Below are 17,814 nucleotides of genomic sequence, written 5' to 3' on the forward strand. Positions count from 1 at the left end.
TTAAAAAAAAAATTGGTCTATATAATATCTTATAACGCAATGCATTTAAAACAAAACTAAATAGTCCAATATATTTTAAGTTGTAATATCTAATATCCAAATCAATCAATCAATCAATCAATCAATCATTTATTTCACTTTATAAAATAAAATTAATACAAAGCTAGGATCAGTCACAAACAGTTATGTAACTGACAAAAAACGTGACGACCTACAAATATTAACCGTAAATTTGTAAAAGTATATAAACTTAATAGTAAATTAATAATAATAATAAAATTAATAATGATAATAAAGTAGTAATAGTTGTAATAATAACAGTAGTAATAACAATAATAATTATAATTATAATAATAACATTAGTAATTTGCAACAGTAGCAATAATAAAAATAATAATGTCAATTATAGAGATAATAATAATGTCAATTATAGAGATAATAATAATGCTTAACAATAACAATATGTGCATAGTAGTGGTCATTTGGGGAAGTGCTATAAATAATACCATATAAGCTATACCTATATTTATTTAAGACACACACATACATTATATATATATATATATATATATATATATATATATATATATATATATATATATATATATATATATATATATATATATATATATATATATATATATATACACATATATATATACACACACATATATATATATATATACATATATATACATATATATATATATACATATACACATATACACACACACATACACGTATATACACACATACATACATACACATATACACACACATATACACATATACACTTACACACACATATATATATATACACATACACACACGTACATACACATACATACAAACATACATACATACATACATACATACATACATACATACATACATACATACATACATACATACATACATACATACATACATACATACATACATACATACATACATACATACATACATACATACATACATACATATACACACATATACATATACAAACATACATACATATACATACATATACATAATCACACATTTGCATATATGTAAATAAACACATATAAATAAATAAGTAAACACATTATACATATACATGTACATACACACAATGCACACTCAGGTTCATACAAATATGTACATATATGGAACAGAAGGGTAAGGAGTAGTAAAAGAGATAACTGAATAGGTTTAAAATAAGGGAAAACTAAAAGCTGTTATATTTTAGAAAGATAGACAGGATTAATTGAAGATATAAGATAGTGAAAATGCTGTGTTGGAATTTTATTGAGTGTTTTTATGAAGGATAAATTTTTTGATATTGGCAATGAAAGCATTTCTAGTAATGTTTGGGAGATTTATTTTTATTGAAAGTGGCAGAGAGTTCCAAGAGTGAATTGATTGGTATTTAGTAGATTGAATACCATATTTGCTAGTTTTTTTTGAAGGTAGAGCTAGTTTATAACAAGATGTTGATCTAAGTTCGTAATTATGGATATCACTTGTGAATTTAAAATAGTTGTTGAATGCAATAGGCATGGTATTATGAATGATATCCCACACAAAAACACAGTTTAGCAAGAAGATGAGTTCATCTAACTTCAAGATATTTGATAACCTCTACAATAAGTCTGGATTAAAATTGCTTGGCTGGAAATGAACTATTCGCATAGATTTATTTTGAAGTTTTATAAGATTTTTAATTTGAGTAGATGAACTTTGCCCCCATATTTGGCAGCCATACCTTAGGTGGGAATTAAATATAGCATGCCAAATATTTATCAATGTTTCGTAGTTGACAAAATGCCTTACTTTGGAAAGCATTCCATTAGCTCGACTTAGTTTGCAAGATATTGCTTTTACTTGTTGGTGAAACAATAGATTTTCATCTAATATAATGCCTAAATATTTGATCTTATCTACAGTATTAATTTTTTTACCGCTTATTCTGAAATTAAGTTTTTTTGTAGTTTTGTTGCCTTGAGATTTAAAGATAACTATTTCAGACTTCTTGGTATTTAAGGAAATTTTGTTTGATTGTAGCCATTGTACCAAACATGCAAGGTCATGATTAAGATTTTTATTTAGTTTTTTAAGAGATTTACTAACAATAAGAAGATTGGTATCATCAGCATAACGATATGTTTTGGAGAATTTTACACATGTGTGCAGATCGTTTATATAAACGAGGAAGAGTAGAGGACCTAAGATTGAACCTTGTGGAACACCAACACATGTAAACCTAGTATTGGAGGAAGTGTTTCCAATGCTTACAAACTGAGAGCGCATATACAGGTATGACTTGAACCATTTGAGAGCAACTCCTCTGACACCGTAATGATTTAATTTAGACAGCAAAATCTTATGATCAACAGTATTAAATGCCTTCTGCAAATCAACAAACACTCCAGCAGCAAACTGTTTTTGATCCAGGGCTTCACGTATTGTCTCAGTTATATCAATGAGTGCTTGATTTGTACAGTGCTTTTTGAGGAAGCCAAATTGAAGGCTAAAGAGAATATTAGATTGATATAAAAAGTTTTCTAGTCTGTTAAACATGAATCTTTCAATTAGTTTGCCAATATTTGAAAGTAAAGATATAGGTCGATAGTTACAATGATCTAGTTTGGATCCACTTTTAAAAATAGGTACAACTTCAGCAATTTTAAACAAGTCAGGAAACACTCCAGCTTCGAATGATTTATTCATCATAATGCTCAAAGGGTAGCTTAAATCTTTCGATGCTAAGATCAATATTTGCGTAGGAGTGCTTTTTCTAGGGTTCATACTGGATATATAATCATTTATTTCTTGTGGTGTAACAGGGATTATATAAAAGGAGTTAGGATTTTTATTTTTAAGGTAGTGGTTAAAGTTATGCCTAGGAGAGATGATTGTTTTAGAAAGATTTTCTGCAATTGTGGAAAAATAGTCATTAAATGAGTTAGTGATTAGGGCATTATCAGTTTTAATTTGGTTATTTATAGTTAAACTTTCAATTGTGTTGTGGCTGTTTGGCTTTATAGCAATAATTCTTTTTATTCCTCTCCAGGTGTTTCTAAGATTGTTTAAATTTTCATTGAAATATTTTGAGTAGTATGATTTTTTTGAATACCTCAACAAGTTGCTTATTTGATTTCGATAATATTTGAATTTAAGAAAGTATTCTTCCTTTGATTTCTCATTTTTACATTTTATAAACTTTTTGTGAAGCTTATTTTTAATATGTATCGATTTAATGATGCCAACAGTAATCCATGGTTTTGATATGGTTTTATTAGTATTCTTAGAAGACAATTTAAAAGGGGCATGATAATCAAGTATTTTGTTTACCAGCTCTAGAAATTTTAATGAAAAATTATTGAAACTATAAGTGACTTGATGACTTAGTGGTAGCCATTCAGCATCTTTTAGGTCTTTGAGAAATAGATTTTCATTAAAGTGTTTAAAACAGCGACGATATATTTTTCTTTGTGGTTGTTTAATATTCTTGCTAGGAAAAGCTATGAACTGCATAAGATGGTCAGCAAGAGATACTGTAAGGTTACCAGATACAAAATTAGGGTCATAAAAGTTTAAAAATATATTATCTATTAGTGTTTTGGAATGGGGTGTAATTCGAGTTGGTTGGGTAATAAATGGGAATAGAGAAAAAGAGCAGATGGAATCAAGAAAGCTGGATACAGTATTACAAGAGTCGTAGTTCAAAAGATTAATATTAAAGTCTCCTAAGATCATTATATTTTTATTTTCAAAGGATAACTTATCATGTAAAGTTTGTATGAATTGATTATTAAGCTCAACTGTGCACATACAAGGATGACGGTAAATACATCCCACTATGATATTTTTTTCATTCGGGTATAAGATTTCAATGAAGGTTGATTCAAGTTCTTTTAGTTTTAAAATTTGAAGGTCAGATCTCAACTTGTACTTCAAGTCTGATTTTATATATAGAAGTGTCCCTCCTCTGTTGGAGTAACATTCGGTATGTTCAACAGTGTAGCCACTTAATGAAATATCAGTTCTAAGAATTTGATTTTGTTTTAAACGGGTCTCAGATATTGCAATAATATTTGGTTTGTTTTTCATAAGGGCTAGCAGACATCTAAGGTCATCAATATAGAATGTTAAAGATGATATATTAACGTGAACAAAAGTTTTAGAATCTTTATTAATGGCATGATTGTATTTAGTTGTATCATAGTATTTACAATATATTTTAAGCTTGTTGGGATTTTTAAAAAGATTTTTCTGATTAGAAGGTGTTTCAAATTGTTCCAAAATTCCAAAAAATTCCAAATTACATCAAATTAAGTTAAATAAACTAGTACCAAGCGTCCCTATTTGCCACACTAATAAGATTAAACTCAAATACAAGGTATGCTTTTTTTCTACTTTATGATATAATATTTTAGACTGGCGAATTTTTCCATTTTGCTTACTTAATTTAGTGCAAAATAAGTTATGTTATAACGAATTTAACATCAAATTAAGTAAGCTACATGGACAAATTATAAGTTCTAGCAGAACTTATTCTTAATTCTTGAGCAATAATAATGTCTGTAGAACTTCTGCATACATTATTGCTCAAGAGTCGATTAGATAAAAACCAAAAATAGATTTTCTTCTATTAATTGGTTTTAATCAACAAGGCTAAAGAATTTATTCAAGATAATATCAATAAATAAATATGTTATGTTATTAATTATTGATATATTTATATATTATTATTATTATTATATACTTTATCTTTTTGTAATATATGACATCTTGATCTTGTGCTTTACTTGTTAAAAAAGGTTAATACTTATTTATTTCATTTTTTTATATTATTTAAATATTATATGATTAATATATATATTTGAATTGTATTTATGAAATTATTATTGTATATATTATATGACTTTTATTACTATTGTTATTATGTACAATATAAAACAGGTTATTAACGCGGATTTGTTCAATGTTTTCCCCACAAAAAGATGATTATGATGCTATTGTATTTGAAACTGCATTATACTTATCTTTCAATGTTGACAACCTTCCAATATGTAAAGCAAGTTTCTCTCAAATATAGCATTGCTGTTTTTAAAAATTGTTTCATAATTTAGATCAAAGAGATAGCAACACCAGAAAATCTTGTTGCCAAAACAGTTGGCGACTCACCATGACTTGTGTTAAAAGTATGTGATTTAAGATAATTATTTAATAATCATATTATTATTTAAGTTTTTATTTGTTTCTTTTTAGCTAAATTTGGTGTCGCTAGCTATTATTGGAGAAAATATCAACTTAATCATTAGATAAAGTTTGATGCATGCTCTTACCCGGTTTCCTTTTTCACGTTTCAATCATGTATATTTTAGGTGACCTCGTCCAGGTTAAAATTTTACTTAATTGAAGCATGAAAGTTGCCAAAATATTGTGTATTTTGGATCTTGTTTTATTCTCTATAAAAACTTATGATTAGAAACTTGGAAAGATATTCTTTATTTTATTTACTATTTTTTTATAATTGAGTTTCAGGGATTATTTTTTTTGGAATATTCCTGGAATACCGGATATTTTTCTGAAATTTATCTTTCTCCAAATATCCGAAAAGTTTTCCGTACATGCAAGTTAAAATATATATTATTGTCATCAACTTGGCTGAATGCAAAATTAAGGGAAAAATTAGGGCGAAAATATTCTGAATTTTTTCAGGATAGTTTCCGCAAACAATTTTCAAAATTTTTAAAATATAATTATTATAGTTACTTTTTATTATACTTTTATAATAATATAATTGTTTTGCATTGTAGTTTTATAATAATAAAAAAAGTATCAGGGTATAAGATATCTTATAACATCGCAATGCATTTTTGACAAAAATAAAATGTCGCATATATAATATTTTATCTAAACATATTATATTATTTTATATCTAAGTTTTATCAATTTAGGTTTAATAAATATATTACAAAGCTTAGTTCAAAATCGTGTAACGTTATGGCAGATAATTCTCATATTGCAACATGCAAAAGATCAAACCCTAATACAAAGTATACTTTTTTTTCTATCCTAGTATATAATATTTTAGACTGTCAAGTTTGTCGATGTGATTAGTTTAATAATAAATAAGTTATTATAACTTATTTAATATTAAATTTATTAAATTACATGACAAATGATAAGTTCTGTATAAAATATTAATTACTAAAAAGATCAAATGGTAATGTTATGTTATTGCCTAGGAATATCATTCTGTAGTAAGACACAATAACCTTTTAACTTTTAAAGTTTGAGAAAATTCACTTTTCCCTCTCTTCGTCTTTTTTTGTGATCGCACCCTGTAGCAAGAATTTAATTTAGTTCATGTCTTGTTGGAGAATGCAACTTGATTCTGAGTTGAATTTTCAGCACTCGGTATTTATTGGTGACCTAATTTGACAATACTTTATTATACATACTTTTAGTTTTATACTTAATATATTATATATAATTAGGGGTAGATGAGGCTCCTTAGCCGTGGTGAATGTTTCCACAGCAAAAGGAGCCTCAAGGTGAAAATCTCACCATGGGTAGGAAAATCATGATATAAAATCCCCACTATAATGTTGTGTGGTTATGTGGTAACTATTACATTTTTAAAAATTGTTATAACTTTTCTGTGTGCATTTTAAAATTACATTCAATGTTCAAAACTTTGTAGATTACTCATTTAAAGCAACTTCGTGGGCAGTCACCTTTGCATCTAGTGAGTTATTGTATGAACAAGTTAATGCAGAAACAAGTGCAAATATAAGAAGATGGAAAACAAAGAAAACAAATTATTTAATTAGATGTTATCACATAAGGTGAGTACAGGTCATTTTCTAATCACGTGCATCAGTTATTAACTTTATATATAGATATATATTTATCTATAGACAGATATTAGATATAGATATATATAGATAAACAATATTATTTTAGACTTGTATTTTTTATTTTGTACTTTTTTTTTATTTATCTGTCGACTTTTTTTTTATGTCTTTTTTTATTAAATCCTTATTTATTTTTTAGCAATAAGAGTATAAAATTAGAAGGCAAATGACTTTTTTTTTTCCTACATTGTATGTAGTATTGTTTTCTTAAAATTATTTAATGATTTAGATAAAAGAAAACAACTAGAAAATCTTGTTGCCAAAATGGTTGGCAACTTACCAAGTAAGATTTATTTTAAAAGTTTGTGATTTAAGATAATTATTAAATAATCATATTATTATTTAAGATTTTATTCGTTTCTTTTCAGCTAAATCTGATTCATTAGATAAAGTTTGATGCGTACTCTTATGGGAGAAAATATCGACTGATTCGTTAGATTATGTTTGAAGCGTGCTTTTTTGGGAGATTATATCGACTGGTTCGTTAGATTAAGTTTGAAGTGCGCTCTTTGTGGATCGAAGCGTGCTCTTCGTAAGTTGCAGATATATGACTTTGCACTTATTACTTATTGGATATAAGGAGGATATTTTAACAAAAGTGCAGCTTTTATTTCAAATTCAAAATGTTTATGTCAAGAACTAATGTACTGACTAATAAAACCATGTAATTTAATACGTATTAAATATTTCCTCGACATTAAGTTTTTTTCTTTACACGAATCCAAACATTTCGTTTTTATAAAGCATAATTATTACTTAAATGTTACGTGCCAAAATTAACGTAAAAAGCACGTCTCTTAGACAGTTCATGGGGACCAAAAAGTTACCTAAATATCACGTGCCAAAAGTAACGTGAAAAACACGTCCATAAATCACGTGAATTGGTCATTTCATGGGGACCAAAAAGTCACCTAAATGTCACGTGCCAAAATAACGTGAAATTCACGTTTTTGTCACGTCGCTGTGCCTACTGGGAAAGGATTTAAAATTTAATTTATTGTTAAATAAAGATTCAATTTAGCTTTGCAATCTGATTTTCCTGTAAGTTTGTTTGACCGCCACATGCATTAGCTATTAAGGGGCTGTCCATTAATTACGTCAACAAAATAGGGGGAGAAGGTGGGCTCTGGATATTTTTGACAATTTTTGACAAGGGGGAGTAAGGAGGTCAAAGAAAGTTGACGTCAACAACGTTACTTTTTTAAACAAATTTAGTTACTTTGTTACTAAATTAGTCGTGCACGGCCGAGAAAAAAAGGTATCAAAACGAGACTACTACATATCAGGATCAAACCGGTCTGCCACTTGCAATCGAAATTGTGCAGTTAGTTTTTATCTCAAATGATCTTAAACGTAATGCTCAAGTTTCAGCAGCTGCGGTGAACGCTAACCGCTCCTTAGAGAGGCTGAAAAAATCTATTCGCAGTCGTAATTTTGTGGAAAGAAGTGTACACCACGTATGTTCATCCTCGCCTAGAGTACGCTATCCAAGCGTAGTCCCCTTACCAACGGGTAGACATAGAAGTGCCATAAAAAGTTTAAAACCGTGCTACAAAAACCACTCCAGAGATTAGGCATCGCACCTCCAAGCAGCGAAGAATCATGTTAGGCCTTCCGACACTTAAAGAAAGAAGAATAAGAGGTAATTTAGTTCTGATGTTCAAGTTCGTGCGTGGATTTAATGAAATAAACTTTTATGTATTCTTCAATCGTCATTCGTCGTTAAAGCATATTATGCTTGGTCATAATCAAAGACTTGCACAGCAAAGAGTACTCAATTGCATGCCAAGAGATAAATTCTTCACGAACCGTGTTGTGTTGTAGTGGAATACCCTGCCGCAAATAGTAACTGACGCGACTTCCTTCAACATTTTCAAAAATCAACTAAATGAACATTTAAATTAGTTAAAAGAGAATTTTTAAACGATAACTGGAAATAAACTCTCTCCACATATGTTTCCAGTATTCTATTATGTTCTTAAAGTATGGTACATGTGTCACAGATGTGCACAAGTATGGTAAGACGTTAATATAGAGGTGCCTGATGCAGCACATCATTGTTGGTAATTTAAACATAGCGAACATTTGTGATTTTTAAGTCTATAAACTTATTTCGGATTGTTGTAAGTATTTTAAATTATTAACCACTTAAATTAACTTAACTAAACTTAAAAAAAGAAAATTAGGCATCGTTTGTAGCCTTTTGTTACATACTCACTCAACCTTTAGTATTTTAATGACATTTTCTATATTCTACTTTTTTAAACCGTGTTGTGCTTTAAAAATACCTGACGCATACAGAACTAAATGAGCACACGCGAGATGTTTACTCGCGTGTGCTCATTTAGTTTGATTGCTAATCTCTTGTTTATACAAATTATCAAATTTTGCTATGCAAGACTCTAATAGAATTAGTTTTCTTTCAATGCGGAATTGGATTAGGTCTAAAGTTAAAGTGAGGAGGATTGACACATTCACGTTTTGTGACTCTGCACTGTACATATGTATTTCATAACTTTCAGATTAATTATATATATTTTAAGTTTACAATTATTAATCGTAATATAACAACTTAAAAATATAAACTTGTTTTGTAAAAGAAGATCTTGAAGCTCTTCTCAAAAATATTAATAGGGGAGAGTGGGGCACCATGAAACATTGTATATGAGGAGGCATCTTAAGTGTTGTGACAACCACTTTTATATAGTTAAATAGTTACTGCTAGAGCTATGTTTTGAAAAAAAATTCATTTGACATCATTTGGCCTGGGAGAGGTCGAAATTTGTGTTTTAAAATTTTACTTTAACTAGTCTCACAAGTTTAACCTGTTATATTTTGGTAATTTATAGATTTTATTTTGTAGGTATAAATTTATTCAACAAATTAAACCAATCGCCTTAAAAAAATTTTTACAAAGCAAAAACCAAAAGTGTGTCATGGTGCCCCACTCTCCTCTAGTTACGATTTCTTTATCATAGTAAGAATTTCGGAAAACATCGAGGAATGCTCTCCTCCATCAATGTTTTAATGTTCCCTTGGTTCTTTTAAATTCCATAACTGGAACGATTTTTTTATTATTAACATAGTATCTACCTATTATTAACATAGTATCATACGCAGCTCTTCGATAAATTGAGTGAATTTAATATTTTTTTAACTTCTATTATGCACTGAAAAAAGTTTAAACCAATAGTGTTGCATGTAGTAATCACTTTTCACTCCTATTCCTTTTTTGTTCAGAGCAAGCCTTTGTAATTTTAAATGGCTCTATATATTAAAAAAATGTTTATAAGTTAAAAATTGAACTAAGTTTTTTTTCTAAACATTTTACTTTATAACACTTTTAATTGAAGTTGTAAACTACTATTTAAAAATGTTTAATTTTTTCAATTTTACATAAGAAAGAGAGGGGTAAGTTAATTGTTGACGTAATTTTATAGGGGGTCTTTGAATGTTTGACAAGGGGGAGGGAAGACGGAAAAAAGGAGGAGGTAAAAATTGCCAAAAAGTTGATGTAATTAATGGACTTATACATCGAGAACAAAGTTTTAATATTTAAAATAATATTTGAATTATGGAATTCCGATTGCCTGTGAACTCTTATTTACGTTTTCTAATTATGCAACGAGTTTTTCAAAAACATGACTTAGAAGTTAAAAACCAGTAAGCCTGTTGCTATGGCGATAGTTAGGGAAGTCTGAAAAACTATTGTGCACTAAAACATAAATTATTTAAAAAACTAAACTAAATTACAAAAAACGGTTTTAATATTTAATAGTCTTTGTTAAATTCTGCATTAGAACTATGTTTTTGATTTTTGTGGGGATGAGCTGCCTTAATCCCTTGTTTTACGGAAAACTATAATCCCTGTAATTAGTTGCCTACTTAGTGCTATGGGGTCGTCCATAAAGTACGTACGCTTTTATTTCGACCCTCATTCCCCCTCCCGCATTTTGCTTTATTCTTTTTTGAGTAAACCTCCACCTCCCTAAAAAAACCTTCGCTTTTAACCTACCTACCCAACATTTTATGATTACTTTACTTTTATAATTGACCCACTGCCCCCCCCCCCATTTCATATACGCCATTTGCAGACCCCCTTTCCCCATCAGGGCATAGGCACTTTATGGACGATCCCTAAGGTGTTTAAAACTTAAAACAAAACCAGGATTGCGCTGAGAAAAACTAAGCATTAACTGAACATAAGCAACATCAATAAGCAATAAATAACATTTAACAAAATTTTGCATCCAAACATAAAAAAAAAAAAAAAAAAAAAGGATTAAAAGATTAAAATTATTAAAAAAAAGTTTGACTATATTAACATTTTTTATATATGTACACAGTATCTCGCACAAGTTTATTCATCTTCCATAATTAAGTCATTTTTACGGGAAAGTGCAATTTTAAGTTCATCACTTCTTTGAGAGAGTTCATCAGCTAAACTAACACTTAAATCAGATAAAAATGACGACTGAGAAGGAAAATTTATTAAAACGGAAAAAAATTTCGTCCAAATTTTATCATTCCAAGATCTGAAAAATAAGAAATATAAACAACTATAAACGTGTGACAAAATTTTTATATTTATCACAAGTACAAAAATGGAATTATTTAATATAAATAATCAAAAACAACAAATTTGATAATAAAATATAAATGTTTAAATAAAAAACATTACGCTTTGAATGATTTGCAAATGGTAAGCTTTTTAGTATTCGGATCCATATAAGTATTCATATTTGTTTGAAAAATAAGGAAATGTATCGAAGAAGCAGCGGCAAAGTAATCTACCTAAAAATGACCAAAAACAATAAAAACATTAGCACATTACAAATTAATATAAATTTTTCCCTACTAACAAAATCGATGAAGTATGCGAGGGATAATCGTCTGCAATTCTTTAAAGGTTTTTTTTTAATATTAACAATATTCATATACATACAGTTAGCGCTAAATAATCGGGCAAGAGCATAAATAGACATAACATTAGAATAAAGAGATTTCTCTCAAATTTTTAGCGGGAAAAAAAATAATTTCATAAGTAAAACTAAATAGATTTTTACTAAATCTAAGCAATCGAATCTTAAAAGTTATCATTTTATTGATATATGTGTGTAAAGAAAAAACTGAAAAAAAAAAAAAAAAATTAAAGTAAATTTTTTACTTTAAAAAACTGCTCATCAGAGTAAAGCTTTTTTAAGAGGTCATGGAAAATTCAATTAATAAGTTTCTTGAAGAACTTGCAGAAAACCTCAATAACCCAAAGACACTGAAAGCTGAGTTTTCATTATTTGAGCATAAAATAATGAAAACTTAGCTTCCAGTATATAACGCATAAAAGAACCAAAAATTTAGATTTGTCATTTGATGCACTTAAAACTATAAAACCGAGCTCAGTATCTAGTGAACGCAAAATTATCTTAGGCTTTAGAAACATCTTTATTTATTGAGGGATAATCGTTTTCACTAACATTGGCTTTATTCTCATCGTCACTCGCAATCGTTACCCCTAATTATCTTCTGCGCCTTGAAAGTCCTCAATGAGGTCTTTTAAATGCAAAATTTTATTAACCGCTTTTTTTCTGATTTCATTCATCCTCCTCAGCTGATTTCATTCATCCTCCTCCCACGAGAATATTTTCACCATAAGCAAAATAACTAGGGTTCAAACAAAAACCGACTTTTTGAAAAACTTGTTTTCGAATGCCAAATTCCAAAAAAACAGTGTTAACCGGATTTTGAATTTTTTAGATAAAAATTGAATAACGAGAAATACTTAATTTATATATTATATTTATTTCACTTATCGTAATTTTTCCTAAGGAAAAATTACGATGAGTGAAAAAAAAAAAGGAATTTAAAAAACATAATATTTCCACTAAACGGTGGCTAAGTTTCGTTCTAACTTTGGACACAAAATTGCCTGCAATTGAAATTACGCATTTTTAACCCAGAAAAGTGTTAAAAATTTTACATTTTGAGACTTAAACCCGAGTCTGTCGACTAAAACTGATAACCACTGACTTTTTGGTTCATAAATGTGTTTTACAAATCAAAAGCCAGGTATTAGAAAGAGACACTTTTGGATTTGTTAAAAGTGTTTATTTTTCAACCCACCCTAATTTATATATTTTTTGACATCTTTACTTCCAACAAGGCTGCAAGCAACCACTATTAGGGTTGAAGTTACGGGAAGAAAAACGATAAAGTTTATAGAACAAAGGTAACGATTGACAGATGACTTAAAAGATTGCAAATTATATGAATCAGGAAAACAAGATGGAGGGAGTGAATTCCAAAGAATAGATGCTTGAAGAAATAAATTAAACGAATAAGAATTTTTAGAGCACTTAGGAATAGTCACAGTAAAAAGATGAGACATAATTGAATGACGAGTAACATGAGAATGAATTTTAGTAGATGGCACAAGAGAAGCTAGCTCTTTAGAGCAGTGCCCATTATAGTATTTATAGAAAAGAGAAAGAAAAGCAACATTACGACAATGTGATAATGGTTGGAAATTGGCTACAAGAACAGGTCCAACTATGTTTATAATGCGTTTTTGTACCTTGTCTAAAAGAGAAAGGGGATCATCGGAAGATCTGCCGAGGTATGGCAACAGTATTCCATACAAGAACGGATTTGAGATTTATAAAGATAAAGAAAACTATTATGAGTAAAAAATTGGCGAGCACGATAAAGAGATGCAACCTTAGCAGATGCTAATTTTGCAATTGATTTAATATATGGTTTCCAAGAAAGATCGGAAGTAATAGTTAACCCTAGAAGATGAGGGATAGATGACTCATCAAGTACATTACCGTTCATAAATAGATCTAGATTATTGCAATAACAACTAGCTGAAAAATTTTGAGTTTTATCTGAGTTAAAGTTTACCAGCCACTGAGAGCTCCATGCTGTAGCAGAAGTGAGATCCTTTTCAAGCTCAAATGCCCCCTCCAAGCAATCAGAGCGTGTTGGCTTCTTATCAAGACAAGAATAAATGGTAGTATCATCAGCAAACAATGCCACCTTAGATTTGAGAATTTCTGGGAGATCGTTAATGTAAATTAAAAAGAGTACAGGGCCAAGGATAGAACCTTGAGGAATCCCTGAAGTTACAGGATATGAAGAAGAGTGGTGTCCATCGAGGACAACTTTTATACTATTTAACTATATTAGATTCAATAATCTTAAAGATTTTACCCGATACACCATAAGTAGAAAGCTTATGGAGAAGACCAGCATGCCAAACTTTATTAAATGCTTTAGAAATGTCAATAGTGATAGCCTTAGCCTATCTACATCTATCTACTGCACATTAAAACCTATCAGTTATTAACGTTAGCAAATCAGCAGTAGAACAAGAAGATCGAAATTCATATTGATCAGAAAGTAACATCTTAATTTAAGAGTTTTAAAACTGTATTAAAATAAAAAAATACCTGAAACTTCCATGGACTCCCATGAAACATCTCTGGACATTCATACTCTTCATTTCCACGAGAACCAACAAACATAACATCATCACAAAAGTTATTAAGATCTATACTTTCATAAAATCCTTTTAATACCAAGCATTGAAGATCAAGAGGGCTCACATTATCTCCAGTATTACTAAAAAAATATGATTACCTAAATGTACTATCATTGAAATATGCAGTGTTATACATGAAATGTAAATTAACTGATAGAAATATATGGTTCCAATAACTAATTTATGTATAGATTCAATGTCTAAATACTTATATAAAAAAGTATTAAAATAAAAAAAGTGTGCAATTTTTTTGTACTGTTTTTAGTAGTTTATTTAGGGTTTTTAAATTCAGTGAGTTGTTCTAAAAGCGTATCCCCTTTTAAAGGTATGTCACAAAAATAATAGTAAATGCTCAGCAATGGCAGTTCAGTCAACATAAATAAAGTGTTGGAGGGGAGGGGGATGTTCAAGACTTATAGAAATCACACAGAAAACACCAAAGTAATTTAAAATATTATATATATATATATATATATATATATATATATATATATATATATATATATCAGGGGCTATTCTAGACCATTTTTGATAGCATCTACCATAATTAAAACTTGAGAGCCTTATTTTTTTTATAAAAAAAGTTTTTTATGGCAAATATTTTTTTTTTGCAAATAAACAACAATTTTTTTGCAAATAAACAACAATTTTTTTGCTAAATTTCGCTGGGACAGGGGGATACTGCCAGCCAATTTTTTTTCCTAGAATAGACCCTGTATGTATGTATGTATGTATGTATGTATGTATGTATGTATGTATGTATGTATGTATGTATGTATGTATGTCTGTGTGTGTGTTCACACACACACACACACACACACACACACACACACACACACATATATATATATATATATATATATATATATATATATATATATATATATATATATATATATATATATAGCCCTTGGAATTAGAGTCAGCATTTGGTAATGCTAACCACCTTAAAGTGTTTGAGATCGGCTTTAAATTGCCGACCTTATTTTTCTTAATTCCAAGGGCTGTATATTCATATACATACATACATACATACATACATACATACATACATACATACATACATACATATATATATATATATATATATATATATATATATATGTATATAGACACACACATATAGATTAAAAATAACCTTAACATCTATAAATATTACCAGTCTCCTATAATAAAATTTTTAAGACAAATGTTAGTATGAATGATGTTGATACAGTGAAGAACTTGTAGAATTCTAAGAATTTCATAAGCATACAACATGATTAAGACCTCATCAATAGTTTGATTATGGCGTTGATATAAATCCAGTAAATCCTTGTAAAAAAATAAAACTTCAAATGTTAATTCATGTGTATTATATACTTTGCATTAAGAATTGCATTAATATAAAATTTTATCTTTAATTTTTTTCACTTAAATAAGAAAAAGAATTTTAAAAAATCTCACTTTTAATGTTCCTTCGCTATAAAAAGGAGATTCAATACAAACAGCATCATAATATTTTAATCCAAAATAATGTTGAATAAAATTTTGTTTCTAAATTTACCAAAAAAAAAAAAATCATAAAAATGGTAATTAAAATATGAATACCTTATAATACAATTAATGTAGATTAACTTACTGCTGATAATTCTTTTTTAGCTAAATTGATTCGTTCTTGGATTAAAATGCTGATGTAAAAATCCCATAACATTTTTAAACCATCTCCTGTTGAAATCTTAAAATAAAATTAATACACTATCATACGCTATCTTTGTTAAATTCAAGATCATTAAATCATTTAATTTTTTTTTTATGAATTTCACTAATTTTTGACATTAATTTTTATCATTTAACCAATAAAAATCTTCTAAATAATGCAATCAAATTTGCTGAGCAATATATAACCCATAAAAATGTAGATAATATATATGTAAATAAGTTACCGAATAAAAAAGTATAAATACTATTGATGTTTAATAATAAACAACATTGGATTAAAAAGAATATGTTCTATATTGCAGCAAGAGCTTATATTAAGAAAATAAATTAGTTATACCATTATCATTATAGCATTATATAAAGGTAACAAATTAGTTTTTAAAATAGCTAATTGCCATCTTAGAGAAATAAAAAAGAGAATTTTAAAGAATCCAAAAAATTTGAAGCAATATAGGACAATAACTTGGGCAATATTTAGGGATCAAAAAAACTTTTGTTTGTATCACATTTTATTATGTAAAATTTTAAATAAAAAACGCAACACCATGTTTCAATTAATCGACCAAATAAAACATATAAGATCAATACTCATTAGGTCCTAATTGATCATTCATCAGATCCTAATGATCATTCATCAGATCCTAAACTTGGTGCTTGCACAAAATGTTGAAACCCTATTGACCCCTAAAATTGCCTAAACTAGTCTAATTTTTTGTGTGGTTATTCCTTATATATAGAAGAACAAAAGTAGACTTGTGGTAAAAAAGGAGTTGTGGAGTATGATTAGGAAAAAACTTTGAACTTTTATCAAGTAATTTTAGACCACCTTAACATATAAATATGCATGTATAAAATAGTAAATAAAAATGTAATAAATTGGAGAGTGGAAAAGTAAACTGTCTGTAGATAGATAATAGATAGATCTCTAATATTTGTAATAGATAGATCTCTAATATTTAAAATGTTAATAAAAAAAAGTAATAAAAAAATTGACAAACCTTGAGCAGTATTTGTTTAGAAAAAACATTAACACCTTTGTAAGATGCTGTATTCTGGTTTTTTTTTATTGATTTTCTAATTCGAACTTTTCTAGGACCTAAAAACCAAATAAATAAAAGATTTTTTAAAACTTCATTAAAAGAGTTCTTAAAAATGAGGTAGAGCGCTTATTTTGTAAGGTAGGTAGAGCACTTATTTTGTAAGTGAGAAGTTCTGAGTTTGATACCCACCAAATTCCAGATAGTGCCGCATTTAACATATTTCTCCGCATATCAGTCTTTGCATACTAATAAAATTATAGCCTAGATACTTAAATTATAAGTAGAAGTCTATTATAAAAATTATAGTTGCATATACTTTTTGAGTTTTGTAATTTCAAGCATTTTTTCAGAACTTAATGAAGGTTGGTTTTGATTCAAAATTTTGTTTATTTTAAGTGCCAATTATGTTTATAAGTAGGTTTTGTTTATTAATTACATTTATTATAAGGTTATAATTATATTCATTTGTTGATGACCATTATACTTATCCAACTACATTACTGGTAATTGATCTTTACTCAACCAAAAGACCAAAAGCAGGGGAGACCAAAAGCAGGGGAGTGCTAGTAGTCAGAGTTGACTACTCTTAGCAACCTGTCTCATGTCTGTCTTACCAATAGCA

At 28.3% G+C, this 17,814-nt stretch overlaps 1 protein-coding gene and 1 long non-coding RNA gene across 3 annotated transcripts in view; one reads left to right on the forward strand and one right to left on the reverse strand.

Annotated features, from left to right (window-relative positions):
* The first annotated feature begins 5,289 nt into the window (after positions 1-5,289).
* LOC136085093 (uncharacterized) lies at positions 5,290-7,504 on the forward strand. 2 transcript variants are annotated; one of them, XR_010641073.1, is made up of 5 exons: positions 5,290-5,386; positions 5,949-6,047; positions 6,698-6,842; positions 7,141-7,194; positions 7,280-7,504. It is a non-coding gene; the product is annotated as an uncharacterized LOC136085093 (long non-coding RNA). The 2 variants fall into 2 exon arrangements; XR_010641072.1 differs by lacking the exon at positions 5,290-5,386 and having other exon boundaries at positions 5,826-6,047.
* A 3,599-nt stretch (positions 7,505-11,103) lies between these two features.
* The window catches only part of LOC100198524 (uncharacterized), a 72,577-nt gene continuing 65,866 nt past the window's right edge, over positions 11,104-17,814 (reverse strand). The window contains exons 15-21 of the mRNA XM_065805575.1: positions 17,151-17,248; positions 16,073-16,168; positions 15,898-15,987; positions 15,611-15,765; positions 14,360-14,531; positions 11,593-11,705; positions 11,104-11,446 (exon numbers count right to left, since the gene is read on the reverse strand). Of these exons, the coding sequence (XP_065661647.1) occupies positions 11,272-11,446; positions 11,593-11,705; positions 14,360-14,531; positions 15,611-15,765; positions 15,898-15,987; positions 16,073-16,168; positions 17,151-17,248 (899 nt within the window). The 3' untranslated portion in view covers positions 11,104-11,271. The remainder of the gene's footprint in view (positions 11,447-11,592; positions 11,706-14,359; positions 14,532-15,610; positions 15,766-15,897; positions 15,988-16,072; positions 16,169-17,150; positions 17,249-17,814) is intronic.

Source organism: Hydra vulgaris, chromosome 09 (genome assembly GCF_038396675.1).
Source record: "Hydra vulgaris chromosome 09, alternate assembly HydraT2T_AEP".
NCBI classification, from domain to species: domain Eukaryota; kingdom Metazoa; phylum Cnidaria; class Hydrozoa; order Anthoathecata; family Hydridae; genus Hydra; species Hydra vulgaris.